Source organism: Eulemur rufifrons, chromosome 4 (genome assembly GCF_041146395.1).
Source record: "Eulemur rufifrons isolate Redbay chromosome 4, OSU_ERuf_1, whole genome shotgun sequence".
NCBI classification, from domain to species: Eukaryota; Metazoa; Chordata; class Mammalia; order Primates; family Lemuridae; genus Eulemur; species Eulemur rufifrons.
Genome location: NC_090986.1, coordinates 71858118 through 71881178, shown reverse-complemented (window position 1 = coordinate 71881178; position 23061 = coordinate 71858118). Strand labels below are relative to the sequence as shown.

At 32.2% G+C, this 23061-nt stretch overlaps 1 protein-coding gene across 4 annotated transcripts in view; it reads left to right on the top strand.

The window, feature by feature from the left end:
* Window positions 1-23061, top strand: part of NBEA (neurobeachin) — a 563351-nt gene that overhangs the window by 70702 nt on the left and 469588 nt on the right. For all 4 annotated transcript variants that reach the window (XM_069467350.1, XM_069467354.1, XM_069467352.1 and 1 more), the window contains exons 7-10: window positions 2800-2919; window positions 5550-5696; window positions 12229-12426; window positions 13036-13169. In XM_069467350.1, the coding sequence (XP_069323451.1) occupies window positions 2800-2919; window positions 5550-5696; window positions 12229-12426; window positions 13036-13169 (599 nt within the window). The remainder of the gene's footprint in view (window positions 1-2799; window positions 2920-5549; window positions 5697-12228; window positions 12427-13035; window positions 13170-23061) is intronic.

The window sequence follows — 23061 nt, the reverse complement described above, 5'->3', positions numbered from 1 at the left end:
CTTTGATAATTCCAAACCTAATCATCTTCCTGTATTAATGATCTTAAGTTAGTGGTACTACCACCTAAGTGAAAAATTGGACACCATCTTAGACTCCCCCTTTCTATATCAGCACTTCCTATCAGTTCTGTTAGTTAATCCCTATGTCCTTCTTTTTAAATTACCAATGCCTTTGTTTTAATTTAAGCTGTTAGGTATTTTATCTAAATCTCTGCAGTGGTTTTCAGGTTTATCTTTATCCATACTTGCCTAACTATCCCACCCCCACACTGCTGCTGTTTATTTTCTTAAACTATGGAGACTATCATTTCACTTTCCTCCTCAGAATTCTTTAATGATACCACATTATGCAAAATCAAAGGCTAAGTCCTAAAGGTGCCCTACAAATCTCTTTGCAATCTTGTCTTTGTCTGTTTCTAAACACTGAGAAAAGTTTTGTCAAGCCTCTGTACTGTACCATATTAAGATTCCTCTGCTTGGCGTCCGTATTTCTTTAGTCCTGTTTACTCAACAATTTCTTTTTATCCTTAAAGTTTAGTCTTATGTTTAATTTTACTCTTTTAGTGAATTATTCTATGGTAGCCTTCTCCATTAATCTTTCTTTGCTATTTTTAGTCATTGCTTTTATTGCTCCCATTCCTGTATTTTAGATATTCTCTATTATTTTCATGTTGGTTTCTCTACTGAAAGCTCCTTGAGAGTGTATATGTTATATATCTTTATATACATACAATCTGAGGGTGGGGCGAGATACTTGGTATAAAGTAGGCTCTTGGTAAATTTTTTGGTGACTGAATGACTCTGAGATGTAAATAATGTCAATTTTGGTGGAAACAAATCTCGTCATGAGGACATACTAAATTTATGGGTGCCAAATATGTATTAGGGATTGTTCTTCATAGTTTTCATACATTATCTATTACCTATACTATTCACAATCACTCTACAAAATAGACATTATTATTTAGAGTTGGAAATAAGTTCAAAGATGCTAAATAATTTGCCAAAAATCGTAGAATTAGTAACTTGGGAACCCAGTTCATGTCTACATGAATTTCAAGTTCATCCTGCCCAGTATGCTAAATTACCTAGAGTAGTAAAAACTCAATAAATATTTGTTGAATGAGTATTTTTCTATATTAGGTTTGCCAATCAGTATAATAATAAATTTAATATTTATCTTAAAACTGTCTTTGAGAGGAAATCTTTGCCTATATATAAGCATTTTTGTTTATTCTCATTAGAAATGTGAAGTTTCTAAACATTTTACTCCAAAATAAAAGATTATATCTTCTGTATTATTTAGGTAGCATTCTGCTTAAATATTTTCAAGCTCAGTGAAAGTAGTACACATAAATTTTAATTTTTATATCTGTAAAATTCTATAGGATTTTTCTTAAATTTATTTGAAGCTTTCTTAATGGCTTCTTGATAATTTCATAATATTTAGGAACAGTTGTTAAATGAATACAGTAAAGATTTTTCTCTTTTGATTTGAATCAGAGCTAACATATGTTGCCTTCTGATCAGGCGAAAGACTCAATTTGCAGTAAATTAAAGATTACCTAGAATGAAACAGCTTTAAAAAGCACACGTGTTTTATGCATTTAAATTGTTTGATTTGACATTTATTTATAATTGAGGAACACTATTGTTTTTTATTGCTGACTTCTCTGGGTTGTTCAATGCATCATTTTTATTTTCTAAATAGAAATGAATAAAATTGAATTTTGTTCAAAATATTTCAGACACCTTGAAATAACTAACATTTTGTGATTGAGAATTGCTATTGTAACTTTATATTTGAAAAACATATATGAAGTAATTGAATAACTCATTTAAATAACCTATAGAACAAAGTTGGTATTTTATATTTTTATTTTGGGGAAAATAAACTAATTTTCCCCCCTTAACTTCTAAAGGCGTTCTTGTTCAAATATCTATAAATCATTTGTATTTTCCTATACTTTAGAAAAAATATTTATATATTCCCTGCTTTAGTCTATTAACTCTTAAGAAGACTAATGGTTGGATCCATAAATTGTTACAGAACTCACACGGTCTCACATGGAGATACACACTCAAAATGCTTTTTGTTGCCACCAGTAACTATAAAATGGGAACTCAATATGAACACATTCATTGATTCTTAATGAATATTCACACAATAAGTTATAATTATATAATTAGTACTAGATTTAGTAAATCTAAATTATGGAATTGAAACCATCTAAATCTTATTATAAATGCTACAATGTTGTTTCTTTGACAGGTCTTTCCTGACCATGTGATCCAAAGTAGAATCCCATGTTATTCTTTCTCAGTTTATACTGTATTTTTTCCCCCACTGTAATCATCATGATTTATAAGTCTATATTTGTTTAATTGTGTCATGTATGTCCCTTTTCTAGATCATAAATTCCAGAAGAACCAGACCTATTGTGTGTCTGGTCAGCCTTGGGTGTCTGTAGTGCTTGGCACAATGTAAAAATGTTATTAAAGGAACACAAGTATAATTGTATCTCTACAATTTTGGATCTGGATATAGTGGAAGGAATAAGCAGTTAAGCAGAGGTTAAACGGTTCTAGCTTTGTCTCCATGACAAGTTTATTCTTTATATGCCACTTTTTTCATCTGTAAAATGAGCAATTGGAGGGAGAAACTTGAGGAAGTGGTATTAGATGATCGTTAGTAGTCCTTCAGGCATTTTCTTATAGGGTTTTATGAATATTGTAATTGCATTTTAGTCAATAATAACCAAACATTGCTTATTGATATCTTTAATTTTTTTATTTAAGTGGTACATGATCAGCATTGTCCACATTTACAATCGGTGGAGGAACAGTGAAATCCGGTGTTATGTTAATGGACAACTGGTATCTTATGGTGATATGGCTTGGCATGTTAATACAAATGATGTAAGTTTTTTATTTTTTAATCTGTATTTTAATGTTTTTGAGAGTATGGTCTATCACTATAACATTAATTGAATAAAATAGTTTGGTAAAATTTATAAACTTTGAAAGTTTTTTTTTTAAAGTGAGTCTTTCAGTCTTAAATTTAGTATAATAGAATTACTAAAACACATAATTAGTAATACAAAAACAGGAAAATTACTTGGCCAAAGTTTTAAGTATTTTAGGTCAAAAAACATCAATGCAGTATTTTTTTTCCAGAATCTCAAGCACTAAAAAATGTGTCTTATCTGTTATTTAGATGTGGAAGGAAGACCTTAAGCAGAATGATTTGGTATAACATATAGTCACTATTATTAAGCACATAGTGATATATGCTATGGAGAAAATAAAGTAGGGATATAGAAAGTATAGGTGTAGGTAAGGCAGAAGCCAGATTGTCCAGACCTGATTTTAATGAGAAAAGTTGAGTAAGCAAGCCACGTGGATATTTGGGGGAATATTCCATTCAGTGGAAACAGTGAGTACAAAGGCTTTGAAGCAAATTGGAAAGTTCAAGGAATAGCAAGGCAGTCAAATTATCTGTAACAGAAGGAGGGGCAGAATAATGTTAAAAGATGATGTTAAGCAGATAGTAGAGGGTGAAATCATATAATGCCTCATAAGCAAACATAAAGCCTGGGCTTTTCCATCTTACCTCACTTAAAAATACTTGGAAGGTTTTGAGCAGACAAGTGATGTCTGCTTATATTTTCAAAATTATCAGTCTGCCTGCAGTATTGGGAATATTTTGAAGGGAAATGACTACAGAAGCAGGAAGATCACTTAAATGACTTATTGCAATTACAACAAAGAGATGATATTATAATAGTTTCCACCGGCATGTTAGCAGTAGAGGAGATGACACATTAGGATTCTAAGTAGATGACATCTTGAGCTAAAACCTCGCGGGCTCTTGTTTTTCTATTTTGGGCTCTTCCTTTGTCTCCATCCTGACCTATTAAAGCCAAAGTAAAAGAGTATTTTAATGCCCAAAGTGCCTCCAAGCCCAATAATGTACAACCCTTCCAGTATACCCGGTTTTATAATAACTTGCCTCTTTTTAACAAAATTCACACTCAGTTTTGTTTGTATTTCTCTAAACTTTAATCTCCTGAAGGACAAGGATTGGCTCTTCCTGTATTGTATTCTTTTACCTAGCATTGTGTGCATAGTCCATAGTTTGTCCTTAGATTAGGAGTCGGTGGACTATACCCTATGAGGCAATTCTGACCCTCCACCTATTTCTGATTTTGAATGAGCTGAGAGCTAAGAATCTTGATTTTTACATTTTTGAAAGTCTATTGTTTTTATTTTTTAAAGACACAAACAGAATCAAAGAAGAATGTGCAACAGAAACCACATGTGGCTCACAAAGTTTAAAGTATTTTTCTATGTGTCCCTTTATAGGAAGAGTTGCTTTTTCTGCCGTAGGAACTCATAGTTGAACTACAGTCATTAAATATTTAAGAGAATGATTTTGTCAGAATTAGAATACACAGATGAAATCCTGCTTTTTATCTACCCTTCATAGAGGACAGTCTCTTTATTATCAAGTGGAAGAAATCCCAGTACCCTTGTTGACTGTCATTAGCACATAAGACAGTATATTGAAAAGAAAAGACTTCTGAATTATTTGTAATTTGAAAAGACTTTTGAATTATTTGTAATAGTGCTTGAAGAAGTAGAGAATCCTGGACAATAACACATACACATTTGTGCAGTCAAATTTTAAGTTCCTTTACGTTTAATTAAAGATCGAGTATTTAATGGGGACAAATTTTCTGTCTTTGTACCCTATTCACAATTTTTTTTTTTTTTGTTATTTTATTGAGGCACCAAAGGAATTCCATAAATGTATGGACTTAGTACTAAGGTTTAGAACAGCTTGTGGGGATAGAGGGAACTGAGCAGTGACTGCTTTCACTGGTGTGGATGGTTGGAATGTAAGAAGTAGAGGCAGGAAGGGTCTTGTTAAACTTGGCTTCTTAAGTGCTGAATTCTCCATGTGAAGAGCACTGTACCATCTATCTGCTTTAAGCAGCAGAGTCCAGTGATCATTGTTAATTTGATTCTGTATAATGCCTACTCATACAAGAGAAGGAACTGATTTTTTTGTGTGTCTTTGACTTAGTATGTAGAAATAGAGTAATGAATCCATAATGGAAAAATGAAATAGCATTTTAAAAATGAGATCCTATGTGTTTGTGGTTAAATTTTGGATAGTTGTTCCCTTGATTCAGTTGAATCTCGCTAAATATGGACAATTATAAATCATTTGAGTTTTCAAATTAGTTTTACTTTTGTAAATAAATTATCTAAGAATCTAAGATTATAAGCTCTTTTGCCTTTAACTATAAAATTTAGAAAGTAATTAAGTCTGAAGATTGAGTAGTGGGCCATTGTTTGCTTAAACATAAATATAAAACATGTAACTGATCATTTATTATTTAAGTATTAAAATCTTAATTGGTGCTTTCTTCTGTTACTATTGTTATGTTTTAAGATCTTAATGATAATGAAAACAGATATCCTTAAGTATTTTGTCATTAAGAATAATGCATTTGATTTTTTTTATGGCTTTTCTAAAATAGAGCTATGACAAGTGCTTTCTTGGATCATCAGAAACTGCTGATGCAAATAGGGTATTCTGTGGTCAACTTGGTGCCGTGTATGTGTTCAGTGAAGCACTCAACCCAGCACAGATATTTGCAATTCATCAGTTAGGACCTGGATATAAGGTAGTAGTAACTATCTTATTATAAATTCTATGGAAAGTTTTAGATGTAAAATGTGATGTAATATATGGTTTAAGAGTTATCTCTGTTGTTTAGAACACAGTTTTTATTAAGTGTTTCTTTTTGTTTCAAAGGTGCTTTTTCTCTTAACTATGTTCCCTTCATAAACTTTATTTATTCTTCAGAATTTTCTCTACTGTTAATGGCATGACTTTCATTATCAATTCTGAAATAATCTTATAAATCTAGATTGTTTAATCTGGTATTTGAAATCCCAAATTTTGAAATATGTAAATTATATAATGAACATACGAAATAACTTCTTGTTAACATCAGAAGTAACTTGGAAAGAATAGAGTTTTGGAAAGAAACTAGTATAAAATATTATGTGTGACTGAAATCATTCAATTTTAGCTACTTTTGCAATAAGTGAGGAGGTAGGTAGAGTAGTGAGTACTGAGTATTCTAATTTAACAAAACCAATTATTTAATGTGGTTTATCATATTCTTCTTGCTTTTTTAAACTTTCAAACAAAGACTTATTTAGGCAAGATATATTATGTATGTATATGAATTAGTTTTTAATGTGCAGTACACCTCTAGGGGGATATATAAGGGTTTTATTTAAATCACATTGGGAATTGTGATATCCTAAACTATTTGAAGCTGAGAGAGAATTATACAAAGTAGTCAAAGTGTTTATAATTCTGAAGGAGTACGTCTTGTACAGAAGTGCTATTTTTTTCAAATTGAACTCAGTGTTTAAATAATTAATGTGAAGATTGTGTTACGAAAAAGGAGTACTAAAAATTAAAAATATTCCTTCCTTTGCCTTTGTGTTTTTGCATTGGTATTTCTGTTTTTATGTTCTATATTAGAAAGTTTAAACTTACCCTTATTAAAAGCTCTTTCTGTTCTCAGTGATTTTAATAACCATAATAATAGTGAATAATAATAGTGCTCTTATTTTTATATCAGTTTAACAATACTTGCTACCACCATCTTTTGTCCATTTGATTGCTTTTGTAAGAGACAGGATCCCTGCTCTGTTGCCCATGCTGGAATTCAGTGGAATAATTACAGCTCATTTTAGCCTTGAACGCCTGTGTTTAAGTGCCCCTCCTGTTTTAGCCTCCTGGATTAGGGAAGAAGGAAAGAATATAAATGATCAGGAACTACAGGCTTGTACCACTATGCCAGGCTAATTCTTTTTTAAAATTTTTTGTAAAGATAGGGTCTAGCTATGTTGCCCAGGCTGATTGCAAACTCCTGGAATCAAGCCATCCCAAAGTTCTGGGATGATAGACGTGAGCCACTGCGCCTGGCCTGTCCGTATCATTTCATTTGTTTTGCTAGCCACAGGAATCAATTTGTGCTTGTATAGCTACTTTTTCTTTCATGGGTCTTTTTGTTGGTTTCTGGTTTGTTAAGTCTTTTCCTGGTTCTGTCATTGTTGACCTTGCATAAGAATGTTTTTGTAATTCACATTTTTGGATTCATATGGAGCCTGCTTTTGTTTCCTGCTTGTTTGCCTTGTTAAAATATTTGCCTCAGAAAATATTTGAAGTGTCTTTTGTCAAGGTATAATAGAATGATATCAAAAAGAGTGACAAATGAAGAAATGAAATATAAAAAAGGTAGAATATGAAGAAAATACAGATGTATGAACCATAAATCCAATATGATTGCTAATGTGAAATTTTAGAATTGATGGGAGCTTCCTGGCAGCAAAAAGGAAAAGGGCTGACTATAATCAGTTTTATAATTCATCCATTCAGAGAGGAACAAACACTGTCCTGACCAGCTTTGCAAACTCAAGTAATTTGTCATATGGATCTTTATTGTCACATTTTTTTATAACAATAGTGAAAATGAGCAATAATCCTGTCACCTTAGTCTGTATACAAGTACTCATGTGATACAGAGTGTATCTTAGTATCCTAATAGACAATAGAGTACCTATGTCAAAGTCAAAACTTTTAAGGGAAAATACCTCTAAATTTTGGACATTAAGTGAAAAAATATTTTATTAAGTTTTAAAAGTTCCTACCCTTATTGTTAGTGGAAGCTGACTGTAAATCCATGGGTATATATGCATTTCCTCATTTTGTAAATGTTAAAAGTATAATTACTACCATGATAAGCATCAGCAAAATTTTTTGGTAAAAAAAAATCAAAAACTTTGCTTGGCTGTGTGCAGTGGCTCATGCCTGTAATCCCAGCACTTTGGAAGGCTGAGGTGGTAGGGTCACTTGAGGTGAGAAGTTTAAGAGTAGCCTGAGCAATATAGCAAGATCCTGTCTCTACAAAAAATGTAAAAATTAGCCGGGCATGGTGGCATGCTTCTATAGTCCCCGCTGCTCAGGAGGCTGGGGCAGGAGGATCTCTTGAGTCCAAGAGGTTTGAGGTTGCAGTGAGCTATGATGATGCCACTGCACTCTAGCCTGGGCAACAGAGTGAGACTCTGTCTCCAAAAAAAAAAAAAAAAGGAAAAAAAAGATTTTTCTAGAAATTAAGAGAATTTAGGGAAGAATAAAAGAATGTAAATGATCAGACTATGTTTGACCAAAAAAAAGCTGAGTGATTCTCTTATTATTGTTTCAATTTTCTTGGTAAAGTAGGTGGCAAAGTCACTTTCTGTGAGTGCAGAGGTAGAGGACTATAGTGGAATTTTTAAGTTGCATAGAATATGATAATTACTTGATATTTGTTTAAATCACAAATGGAGTTTAAATTATTTAGTGTTATGTAGTAATATGATATTTATATTTGTTGCCTCAAGGTATATGATACTTTCTTTAATTGTAATGATCAGACAATATTCTTTGTGATTCTGAGCTTAATGTAGGTAGCATGTCAACATATACACCTTGAAATTGGTAGACTATATTAATTCTCCCTTCAACTAGTGTCATCAAACTATATATTCTGTGAAGCCTGTCCCAAGTGATTTTGACCTGTTTATCATCAGAGTGCTAGGTAATTTTCTTTCTATGGACTGCCTGTTTTTCAGCACTGTAGCTTGTGAGTGAATATTCTGTATTTGGTTATTTTCTGCAAACAGTAAATAAGGGAGGATATCACTTATCAATTAAACAAATCATTAAGTTTGGAAGTAATTTTTAAAATACAGAAAATCTCACTATAACTTTGTGTAGAATTTACTACAAGATAAGTTTATTGTGGAGCTCCATTTGGGGTTATTGAATGTGATCATGAAGTCTTATATGTAAGGTGACTTTTTGACATAAGCTTGCAAATCAGATTTTAACAAAGTTTTGATATTTCATAATTATCACCTGACATTTTCTAATTGTCACATAACCTCATGTGGCAAGCAGTAAGTCTCCATTGCTAGATATTTCAAAATTTAGCTTTGTGTTCTCTCTTCCATTTGAGAAAATGATAGTATAATAGTTTTTATAATTTATCATATTATGATAAAGGCCTCACTGGTAAGAGAAAAATATAAAACAACTTCCAAAATTAAAAATCACTTTGGAGGGTTTCCAATACTTGTGTAGAGGGTTGCACTCTGAGCAAATGGATTTTCCCACAAATAATCACTTAGAAATTCTGTACATAGTACAGAGAACATACCTGTGGGCTCTGGGGATTAAAAGAAAGCAGGCAGGTTTTGAAGGTAGTCAAAACATAGAACAAGTGATCAGCATTTTTCTGCATTTTTTACTCCTTTTGTACTTTGATGGGAAAACTTTCTGGTCAGAAAAATTAGGGTCAGAAGCTTTGGGGCAATTTTAAAAGAATCACTCTAGCTGCTTATACATTAAATAGGTACAAATGTGTAAACAGGGAGGCCAGATAGGAGACTGTTGAAATTATTTAGGTGAAAGATGACAATAATTTAGACAAGGCTGTTAGCATTGGAACGTACTGGGACTTGATTGGATTTTTGATAAAGCATATCTAAAATAAAACTCTAAGAAGTTAGCATTTGGATATATTTTGGAGATAGAGCCAGTAGGATTTTCTGTCACAGTGAATATGGGGTAAGGGGGTAAGGGAGGATTGGGAGGAGCAAGTGACACCATGAATTTCAGCCTGAACAACTAAATTGGTGGAGTTGTCATATACTGAGAGGGGACTCTCTCCCAGGCTGGGGTGCAGTGCTGCGATCACAGCTCACTAACTCTGGGGCGACCTCCAGTTCTGGGGCTCAAGTGATCCCCCTGCATCAGTCTCCTGAGTAGCTGTGACTAAAGGCGCATGCCACCATGCCTGATGAATTTTTAAATTTTTTGTAGAGATGGAGTCTTGCCATGTTACCCAGGCTGCTCTGGAACTCCTGGGCTCAAGCGATTCTCCCAGCTTGGCCACCCAAAGTGCTAGGATTACAGGCATGAGCCATGATGCCCAGCCTACATAATTATATAACATAAAATCACGAAGTTAATACTGATGTGTTTCTACCATCTGATCCTCAGACCTCATTAAAATTTTGCTAAATGTTTCCTAACGTCCTCTATAGGAAAAATATCCAGTTTACTGGGTTTACATTATAATGTATCTTTAGTCTAGTGAATGGAACAGTTTCTCAACCTTTCTTTCATTTTCCATATGGATACCCTCTTCACCTGAGGCGGGTATGGGGATTCTTTGCTGGCTGCACGGATGCCCTCTTAACCTTTTCTCAGCTCTAGCTCCACTGGGCCAGGCTGTTGAGCTGATAATCTCCCCATCCTTCTTTAGCCCCAGTCTTCTTTACCTCCTGCTGGACAGCTGTCTTATTCAGATGCTTCCCTCTCTCTAGAACTCTCACAGTCCATGCACGCTTGTTCAAGGCAGCTGTCTCTCTATCCTGCTGGTGTTCTGCCTTCCCTTGCCTGGCTGCCTTCCTGTGTGGATACACTCCTCACCTACCTCAGGCTCCAACATGCCAAGCCATACCCCACGTGAATGCTTTCCGAACCCCACTACTTCAGATTCAGCTCGCTCTCCTAGTTTGCCCTTTCCTGTTGGTCAGGTGGCCTTCTCATCATTTTCAGATTCTGATTCCCTACACAGGGAAGCCCTTGTATGTGGATACCCTCCTTACCTTGCACATACTCACAAACTTTATGTCAGGGCACAACCCACTCCCTTCTTCCTTTTCCTTTCAGGTGGATGCCTTATCACTTAGAATTCTGACATCCTGAAATGTATAGCTCTCCTAGGGATGCCTTTCTACCCTACTCAGGCTCTGACATCCTGCAGGAAATTGCCCTTTCTCTACTCCTTGTAGGCCACACCAATGTGATTGCCCTCACCATCCTACTCATCTTTGACACCCAAGGCTATATATCTCTCTAATATAGATATTTTCTGCTTGGGCTCTATGTCCCTTTTGCAGCGATCTCTTCCTTACTCTGCTCAGGCTCTGGCTACCATGCCTGGCTAGCCCTGTGGTGGACACCCGTCTCATCTCTTTGAGCTTTGATGACATGTTGCTCCCCTGTATAGATATACTCCTCACTCAGCTCAGGGCTCTACAATCCTGTTGACTGCTGCAACTTCTCCCCTCTACCTTTAGTATGGGCTCCTCCCTTGCTTAGTCCTACCTGGTAGCTTTATGGATTTTCAGGAAGGGAGGAGGAACAGAAAGAGAAAAAGAGCTTCATTTCTTTGTTTAAAAAATACTTTTTAACAGCTTTATTGTGATTACAATCCACATACATATAACTTATTCATTCAAAGCATACCAAAAATCTGGATTTTCATAGACTGTGTTGAATCCATAGATCAAGTGTGTTATTACCATCTTAACAATATTAAGTTTTCCAAAGGAAAATAAGACATTTTATAAAAATACATCTGCACTAGAATGTTTATAGCAGCACAATTCACAATTGCAAAGATGTGGAAACAACCCAAATGCTCATCAATACACGAGTGGATTAATAAAATGTAGTGTATGTATACCATGGAGTTCTACTCAGCCACAAAAAACAATGGTGATCTAGCACCTCTTGTATTATCCTGGATAGAGCTGGAACCCATTCTACTAAGTGAAGTATCACAAGAATGGAAAAACAAGTACCACATGTACTCACCGTTAAATTGGTATTAACACTTATGTGTACATATAGTAGTAATATTGATCGGGTGTTGGGCAGGTGGGGGGGAGGAGGGGATAGGTATATTCACACCTAATGGGTGCAGTGCACACCATCTGGGGGATGGACACGCTTGAAGTTCTGACTCAGGTGGGGCAAAGGCAATATATATAACTTAAACATTTATACCCCCTTAATATGCTGAAATAAAAATAAATAAATAAATAAAATATAGAAAAAGCTACTGAAGGAGAAGTATTACAAGGTACGTCAATACACTTCAGTTCATCTGAGAAATCTGGAGCTAAATGTCAAAGTAACCCAATTACTTAAGTCTTATATTTCAAAATACTCAAAATAAAATAAAGTCAAAGGCATATAATAAACTGTTTATCATTGTAAATGTTTGTCTACTTTAAAACTTTAGAGTTTTACTATGTTACTTTAAAAAAGAGTGTTTATTTTAGTTTTATTTTTTTCAGAGTACCTTCAAGTTTAAATCCGAGAGCGATATTCATTTGGCAGAACATCACAAACAAGTTCTGTATGATGGGAAACTTGCAAGTAGTATTGCCTTTACATACAATGCTAAGGCCACTGATGCTCAGCTCTGCCTAGAATCATCACCAAAGGAAAATGCATCGATTTTTGTACATTCCCCACATGCTTTAATGCTCCAGGTAGGTGAATAGTAGCTTAGTTTTCATGTTCTTTTCATCAGTTGATAGTACTTTAATTTTATTTTTCAAACATCACTCATCTATAAATCTGCAATTACTGTTTTGGTTTTTTTTTTTTCTCTTTTGGTTTTCCCATTCTTAGTTGGAGCTTTTGTCTTCTACCTTTTCTGTGTCAATATACTTTAACTTGGCCTTGTCTCCGTAGTAAGAAATGTGTCATTTTTATTATCTTGCCTATTCTGTGTCCTTTGAAATAAAATAGATTGATTAACTGAACAGATATAAGAGATATAAATATATACTTGCTTTAAGAATGATACTCTCCTATAAAATACCTGAGTGTCTTTAAATCCATTCATAGTATTTCTTATTTTAAACTAACTTTTTATTTCAGCTTCATATTTTTAATGTAAAGATCTCTCAACTTTAGATTTAAAAGTGATTAGCAAAGATACTTCTATTTTTGTGTGTGTGTCAAAATTTATATAATTGAGGGCTTTTGAAATGTCAAATTATGTTTAATTTTCTTATAAAGATATTTGGAACAAGGAAATAGTGATGAAAATTATGCTATAGAAGTTTAATAAACAATTTTGTTTTTGGACACAGGATGTGAAAGCTATAGTAACACATTCAATTCATAGTGCAATTCATTCAATTGGAGGGATTCAAGTGCTTTTTCCACTTTTTGCCCAACTGGACAATCGGCAGCTCAATGACAGTCAAGTGGAAACAACTGTCTGGTAAGTTTTCTTTGAATATACAGTTGCTGATATTTTATACACACTTAGGTTATGCATGATATACTCAGTGCTGTGTAAATGTATCATAATATTTGGGTTTTGTCCTTGAAGTGCTAATAAAAAAGTTTTTTTAGAACTAAGGCAGATATATATTTATACCATATAAAAGAAACATTGACACTTAGATTCTTATAACTATAAAGGAATGCCTTCTTTGATAATAAATAAATTTTTACCAAATATAGCATAGTGATTATAATATGCAGTTGAGGAAAAATGTTAGTCCTGACCTTATCCTTTGCAAATAGTCATTGTTTGAATTGTCCATGAAATCCTATTAGGTTGAAGAAAATTACTAGGGTAAAGTTGAATCCCAAGAATAGTATTTAATAACAGTTACATGCTTACATACTTTATATCTTAAACAGTGTTATTATTTTCTAATGCTTTTATCATGACATAAGACTAGCACAATATTAATTGCCATCAGCTCTTATTTATGTATAATTTATGTTTGAAGACCCAAATCTAACCAGTGGCATATCCATGCCTATATAAAAATTACATCTTCTAATGAGGTTGATTTCATGTGCAATTTTTGTAGATTCCCTTATTTTTACTAAAAAATGTCTTTTGCATCAGACTCTGATTTAATATTATATCTTGTAGTCATATATATAAGAAGTTGAATATTAATTTTAGCATCTATTTTGACTATATACATTGCTATGCTTGGGGATATTAATGGGCAAGTTATACAGATAAACATTAATTTTTATGCCAAAAGTAACTTAAGAATGCTTCATTAGTATGTACACACATAGATGAGATCCTTCATGGGTTATCCAATTTTGAATTAATGGAAAAACTGGTCAATGAAGGTATGGGAAAAATTTAAGGTCCTAATACATTCTAAATTAGCTACCAATGAAATTGTTTTAATGTTGATAATACTATCATTGCTGTATTGGGACTGTCTTTACATACAGTATAAATTTAAATATAGATTTGACCTGTACATTACAGCATTCACCTCTCATGTATGGGTCATATATATCAACATAGTGTAAAAACTGGAGGTTTGAGAGTAAAAAGCTTTGAAGTGAAAAGGAATCCTGAGGTCCTACCCTACTATGATATTACTTTGCTGTGGTATCTTAAATAATCTCACTGGGAGGCAAATCAGCTTAGTAGAAAAATCAAACTTTAAATTCCAGTCGTGTACTTAAATTCAAAATGTTTTGCTGTTTGTCATCTAAATGAAGACACTTCATGATCAGTAATTTAAAACCTAGTAAGTACTATGAAAAGAAGTTGTAGATGAACTAGCCACTAGAAAACTCTATGTGTAATTTAGATATTTCTTATTAGTTAACATGAACTACATAATTTTTAAAATCTGAAATGGATATTGTTGCCAGTGAAGAAAAGATTAGGAAGATTATATAGTTTGAAATATTATAACTAAAATTATCACAATAATTTATTGCATCATGAACAGCTATTATAAAATCTTAGTGCTAAAACCATATTCAACAGGTTACCTGGCCCATTCATCCAAGACGTATGGTTATTTTTTACTTTCTGTTTTCAAAATTCATTTTAGTATTTCTACTATATTTTGGTGTTTAAATTGTATTTATTTCATCATGGAGATAAAAGAGGTTTGAGGAAATAGCATACCTATTTTCATTTTGTTTTTTTTTTTTTTTTTAGTTCTTCTATATCATTCATCTTAATTTTTACCTGCAATCACTGATTATAACTTTTTCAGTGATATATGTTTTTAGTTTATAGTCAATAGAAAACATATTAATAATAAAGATGTCACTCTCTTCTTTGATAGTAATATATAATTAATTCCAAGCTACTCTGTGATTTAGTTATATACTATTTTGACTTTGTATCTATTACCTTTCATTAATTGTTTCAAAGCCATTCATGTCTGAGATTTGCTTTTTGATAGACAATTGTGCATGTCAGTAATATAGTGTATTGTTATTTAAAGTTTTGAAGGGGACCATTATAGAAAAGTATGTGCATCATACTTTTATTTTTCAAAATGTTAAAAGCAGGTTGTTAAATGGGATTTCTCCCTTTTTTTGAAGAATACAGATTCTTGGCTATGCAAGGGTTGATAGAATTTATTTTATGGCTTTATCATCAGTTAATATAGATGAATGGGACCTTGAAATAGGATGTATCATCTTGTTTTTAGTCGATATGAAATTGTTCCAGATGAAGGAGAATCAATTTGAAGTTTTTAAATCTTCCAGAGAAAATTCAATATACTCTTTGGGAATTCTGTTAGCATACTAAATATATGACAAAAAGTTACAATATTGTCTAATTTTTAATTGCTTCTTGGTGAACTTGAGCTAAGCTCTAAAATAAGTTACTTCTCTGCCTTTTGTGTTTCAAGCTGAACCATTTTATCTTTCATGCATTTTTCTCTAGTAAATAGTACCTTTTAATGAAGCTTTTTATTGTTTCTGTAAGCCTTACCTCTGTTGGCATTATTATATCATTCTTACTAACCTTGATGAGTTTTTAATTTATATAGGGGATTTAGAATTAAAATAATATATTGGGAGGAATAATCTTATTTTCTAAAGCTTTCAAAGATATCTTTATTCGTACAGGAGAATTTTCATGGCTTGGCTTTATTATGACGCCTTCTTATTATAGTTGTTATTATCTGTGTGGACTTTCAAGTCAGACAGACTTGGGTTCAAATCCTGACTTTACTATTATTAGTGCAATTTTGTATATATTATTAATTTTTTGTGCCTCAGTTTCCACCATTATACATTTGGAATAATATAATAATATCTTACAGGATTATTTAGACTAAATGCAATAAATATATAGATAACACATAGTAAGCACTCAATGCATTCTGGTTTTAGTTATGATAATGAGCTAGGTGATCTTACTGGGTTATCTCTAATGCTATAGTTTTACATTAAAAATATTATATGTCATCAATCATTGAGAAATAGCTTATTATAATGAGGCCCATATTATTTAATGTGAGCTTCTTTCTATAATGATGCTATTTATAATAGAGTATTGCTTATTAAAGTAATTAAGTAGGACATATATTTTGACTTTCAGGTGTGGTGATGAAAATTGGTTTTGAACCATCTATCCATTTTCTAGATATAGTGGCTAAATTGAAGGATGTTTTAACTCATGTGTGGAAGTCAGTACCAACTCAGAAACCTGGAAGAGTTTAGGATGATTTCTCTTTAATTGGTTTTTGGACTTAGCTACTCCCTTAGCATTTGAACTTCCTGGAATTTTCCTTTTCTTTTAAAATATAGTTAGCCTTTATCATGGTACCAAAACATTAAGCAACAAAAGTAGTGGATATATTAATTGAACTGAGTGAAATAGCTTGTGATAAAATATTTAGTATTTTTGAGGTGATCTATTTTTAAATAAGTAAATTAGACCAATATATAGTTACCATTGTGATTTCATCCCATTTATAATTATTCTCAATCACCTTGAGTAATTTTCTCCAATGATCAAGGTTATTTGGATGTTTGGTCATTCTTTGGTGGACTAATATTATTTTGTATTGGCCTGGTTGATGTCATTCAATCCAGTGCATATTTAGAGCAATAACCAAACAAATTGCCTTTCATTGGACATTTGATATTTATTCAGTGTCTAAAATTTGAGCAGATGATTGATATATTAATTCAAGAAACATAACTGCAACCCTGAAGTAATAGAATATATTTTATGTTTTGTGTCTAGTAATGACTCATTTAATAGAAACTTTATTTTTCTTTGAAGTGGATCATTATATACATTGACTGCAAACAACATTCTTCTTACATTGGGCTTTTTTTTTAAAGAACATATGTAATTCTGTAGATGATACAAAACAAAACCTTCCATATTCTGTGACTTAAGAGAACTTGGCTTTGGCTTTGAAAAAATATGTTTTCTGGAAAAAGATATAAATTGAGTTTTGTATATCAGACAATTGAAAGTACACTAAAAGTAATTTTCACTAGAGACAATGTGATGCATTGCGTAACTATTCTTTTGGTGTCAGACAGATTTGAGCTAAGGCCCTTGTTCTATTATGGACTACGTAATCTAGGTAATAGACATGTTAGTGGGTATGTAGTAGTAGTACACAGTGTTTATTGAGTACTTACTATGTGCTAGTCACTTTTGTAAAAGTATGTAAATTTTATTGTGCATATTTAAGGTATATGACATGATTTTATGGGATAATATAGATAGTAAAAATGTTACTATGGCAAAGCAGATTAACATATCTGTCATCTCATATAGTTACCCATTTTTTTTGTAGTAGGGAAAGAGCAGCTAAAATGGATTTAGCGTGAATGCCAAAGACAGTATAATTTTATTACCTATAGTCCTCATGTGGTACATTAGATCTCAATAGATGTACTTGTTCATCCTACATATCTAGTACTTTGTATCCTCTGACCTACATCTCCCATTTCCCAACCCTGCCACCCCCGTCCCTGGTGACCACTGTTTTGTTCTCTATCTCTATATATTTGAATTTTGCCTCACTGTTTTTAATTGTGTTGTCTCATTAATTATCTTCTGAGGAAGAGGAGAGAAATTGAATAACTTGCTCAAGGTCATAGAGATTTAATTAGTAGCAGAACCAGGGTTCTAACCCTGAAAGCCTGTTTCCATATCCGTCACTCTAAACATAGATCTAAAATGATTTATGGATTACTCTGAGAATCACTTTTTCCAGCTATGGAGTGATTTTAATAATGCCAGCATTACCTGATTGAGTATGAATTAAAATAAATACATGTAAAGTATCTATCATAGTGTCTGGAACATAGTTGGCATTTAATGAATTTTCTTTCTACTTTCCTCAGTGAGTTCTAGGTAGTCTATTGATGGGATGCAATTTTTTTATTACTAAATTTATTTTTAGTGTTATAAACTGATAATTTTTATAAACTAAAACTGAATTTTCAGTGATAATTTAAATGAATTCTTTTAAGTATATAAATATTTTCTAGGTAAAATCATCTTTTTGTTTTTAATTATGATAAGGACAGGCTGATTGATAGACTAATTGATGGATTATAAGATACAAAAACATTTAGAGAATCCCAAAAAGCATTTATTTCAATGATTTTATCATATAAATAATCCTCTTATAATATTACTATTTATGACTCATTAATTTGTTTAGTGAACTTAAATACCAATTTATTTTTTCTTAAAATTGTCTTGTTAATGAAAGTTATTCCAATAATTAACTTGAATTTTACAGCCACCCTAATAATTAAAAAGTCCCTTAAAATTAAATATTTCATTGTAATGTCCTGATTAGCACTATTATCATATATAAAGCACCAAAATTACCTGGAAAATTTAAATATTTCTGTGTCTAACTACTTTAACCAGATTTCCCCAACATTTAGAAGTGACATAAAAATCCTTTTTCTGACCATGTTTCCTGATTTTTAATTCAAGAAAAAGTGCCTATTTTATTACATACTTAAAAAATGATATGTGATTGCTTTAATGGGCAAGAGAAATAGAATCAGTACCTGTTTATAAAGATTGTTTCTCTTATGGAGGTTGCTGTTCTTATATATAGAATATATTAATTTAGCTTCCAAAAGCATTTAAATATTTTTATCAGGCTATAGGTTATTCAATTATATTTTCTTTATATTTTTCAGATAAAAATAATATATAATACTTCTTAATATTTATATTTGCTTTTTTTAAAAAAATTACTATATTGGTAATGAAAACATTCTTTGAAGTGAAACAGACAAAAAATACATTTGATGTATATATACTACTATTAGAGGAAAAAAACTAAATAATTTGGTTAGTGAGATTTAACTAGAGTAAAATGGAATTTATATTTAATTCACTGTGCAAACTAATTTGTAAAGACTAAAAAATAAAATACATTAAGTATTCTATCTGAAACACAGAAAAATTATAACGTAATGTTCAAATAGCTTTCTCGTTTTTGTCAGGCAATTCCTTTTTACTCAATGAAGTCTTTACAGAAAAAAATCTAATAATAAAGTCTGTATAGTACATCTAGCAATTTAATGAATTTGTCACCTGTTAGCAAGAAGGGACATTTCATTTTCTTCTAGGCTTATGGCTTATAATTCATTGACTTATCAGAAAAGCTGGTAAGTTTTGTGTAGTACATTTTAAAGTATTTTTCTTAAGTGATTACTTTTCTACAATAATTTTTTCATAAAAAGTTTTAAGTTTAGTGACTTCCATTTTTAATATTAAAGAACTTTGTGTTGTTTTTCAACACTTAATTTTGCTTTGTAAATTTTCCACTTCCCCAATATAAGGCTTCTGCTTTATCTTTCACCCCCTACTTCCCACCCCCTTCCCCCCCCATCTAAAAAAGACACCTTTTTGGCAGTAAGACTAACTATAAATTATTCTTTGCAGAAATGTCAGCAACCATGGACTCATCTTCACTAAACTTGCTACCTTAATTTTTCTCTAGTTTGCATTTTCACATCCTCTGTCCTTTAATACTTCAGTCCTGTATCTTGTTACAGAAGGTATTGTTATTTTGCTCATGCCATAGCTTTCATTTCTTTTAACTTTTCAGTTTTCTATTTCATTTAAAAAGAAGTAAATTGCTTCATTTATTTTGATCTATGACAAACATGCAGGTATAGTTGTATCAGTCAAAAACTAAAATAAATGTTATTTTCCTTTACAAAGAATATTGCCACATGCCTGAATATTCATAATTCACTCAGAAAACCTGAATATTTCTTACACAAAGTGTCTATATATAATTAATAAATACTAAGACTCTCACAAGTATTTAGATTCTCTTCCTTTTCTCCCAGGGATGAGATGTGATGACCCTAATGAGCAAAGGATGGAATTTTTAAGAAAAGAATTAATAAAGCATCATCAAGATATTCTGGTTAATTTAGTCTTGTAATTGTATTGGCTTTTATTTCTAATACTACTTAAGTTTTTAGGTCCATAGTCTTATTACTTAGGCTGACAACTTCCAAATTCCAGTGTTTTTCTCTAGCTTGCCTTTTATTTAGGCTCATACATCCAAACCACTGATGGACTATTTCCATGTGGAAGATATCTCAGACTCAAAGTGACCCAAATAAAAACTCAAAAACTCCTCTTCCCCATTTCTATTGCTTTTTGACTTTGTAATTTTACTGAGTAACATTGTCTTCATCCAATATCTTAAGTTAGAGCTCCAAGAGAACCCATCAGTTGTTTTCGTTTGTGTTATTAAAATATTAATATTAACTGTTGCTGTATTTCCCACACAATCTATCTTGTTAAGCTATTGATGTTACCTCTTAAATACCTCTCAAAGCTACCCTTTCACCTCCATTCATATCACTACTGCCTTAATTTAGGTTACCATTATTAATTACTGAAAATCAGGATAAATCTAGTAATTGGTCTTGCCCCTTTCCAGTATTTTTCATTGGCTAGAAAAGTTATCTTTCTAAAATATGAATCTACTTATTTCACACCTATAGTTATTCACTGGTTTCCTTTTGCCTCAGAACAAAATCCGTACCTCTTAGTTAGGCTATTAATGATTTGATCATGCCTATAGCTCTTCTCTAGTCCCATTTCTTGATAGTTTTTTTCAAACCCAAATCCATATATATACACAAAGAGTGCAAATGTTAGCAAGTAAGGACAAAGAGTAGGAAATGCTGGCAGTGACATAATCAGGAATGTAAATTTATGAATAAAAGGTACTACTGATAGGAAGAGCCACAGTAAGAGTGTTTGGTGGGGAATATTTTCCTGCAATTCATAGATTTGTAATGTCAGCAAATTATAATAAATTTATAGTGCATTTAACAAAATCCTCCATTTAACGTGTCTTGGAGTTTTACTACATGAAGCCTGCTAAGTAAAGGGTAAGGTATTGGTCTGGTAAATAAAGAAGATTAATTGTACTTAAGGCTGGCTTCCAGGTTCAGCATAGAGATGGAGTGTCTGCCATCATGCACAAGGACAGTGAAAAGAGCCATAGGCAATCTGTACACCATACAGCCAATTGTCTTTTGACCAATACCCTGTTTTTACTGAATTTGTTTAATAATGAGCACAGAGAAACATATCAGCATGGAAATTATATTATCCCCCATTTTCTAGTTACAGCTAAAGTAACAAATAACTTCAAAATCTGGTAGCTCATAAAGCAACAAAAGTTAATTTTTGTCCTCATGATTGCTTATAGCTTTGTTCCCTGTGTCTTCCGATTCTGGGTCCTAGATTGAACGAGTAGCTATGATCTGGAATATGTTCTTCTTGTGACAATGGGGAAGGGCAAAAGCCTGAGCCAACCAATACAATGGCTCTCGTAGCTTCTGTTAAAATAAGATGAATGTCGTATTCAATCTGCTTGCCAAAGAATGACCAACCAAGCCCAACTACAGTTAGGGGGCTGGATTGGAAAATATATTTTTCAGAAATGGCAGTAGAATGCAAATCTTTTGTTAATGGGCAAGGACTTCTTACCATCTTATTGAAATGGGAAAAGCCAATAATGGGGAATAATAGTGCAATCTCCCATAGGCCCTATGAAAAAGTATTACAGTGCACAGGAAGAAAACCCACATCCTGAAGATTTGGGGCAATCTGACTTCTAAAAATTATTTACTAGGAGGAATTCAGAAGAAAATTTTGGTGAAATGAAAGAAAAAATTATCTTTATGAAATAGGAGCAGATTACCGTAAGACTGACATTAAGAGACAGTACTATTAGAATTTAGAGATGATGGCCAAAATCTGTATTTTAGACAAGCATTTTAGAAGATTCTGACATAAAATCGGGTATGGGAAACAAAGAATATTTTTCTAAATTTTTTAGGTAACTTCCAGTTGAATTAAAAACAGTATATATCTCTTCTTTTGAATTTACTACAGAAAGTAAAACTAAAAAATTTAATACATATAGAAAAATACAGAAAAAAAGAATGGAAATACAGCCATGAAACAGTAGTTAATGTAGCCCACACAACCTAGTTTTACCATTAACTGTTAAAAGAAAGGAACTCACATATTCACTCAAAAAATAAAATTCAAATATGTGAGCTTTAAAGAGAAAGTGTCTTTTTTAAAACAAAGTGACAAAGAATATAGGTCACAGTTTTTGGTCTGCTGCAGTTTAGCAGTTTTTTTTTTTTTTTTCTTTGTATCATAAAGTATAGATCTTCTGTCCTATATAGAATGCATAGATGATTATCTTTTAACCTAAGAAAGCACTTATTCCTCATTTATTGGCTATAATAAAATAATTTTAGTTAAACTGCATAGAGATAATAGAAAGTAGTCTACCACATTTGTTATATTTTATCTAGAAAAGTAGATTGGGTCATTACTAACCTATTCTAAAATGTTCCTTAAAATTTCCCTTCTTTCATGGACTGGGGGTCCTCTTATACCTATTCATTTTCACTAAATTCATACTTCTTATACTTTTCCTACAGGAAGAGTCAGGACATGCTGCATGGATAGAATGATAAATTTTCTATATAGCATCAGCTGTACTAATCCTTTGTCGGGAAGTTTAAGTAGGCTCTGTAACAGTGACGTTTGAGTGTAGCTTAAAGTATGGGTACAGATGCTTGTTTCTTTCTGCACTGTGCAATTTTCAGAACAATACAATTCTCCTTTTTTGTTGTTGCCTGATGCAAAGGAGGTACCTTCAAATTATTTTTTCGAGAGAGTATAGGCATCAGGTACCATGTAAAGTTTAAAAAAATTATTTAGTTCCATATCCAGATCATGTAAGTAATTTTTATCTCTTGTAGTTCAACTGACATACGTATTATTTCAGATGACATCATTGGAGATCTCTCCCTTGATGGCC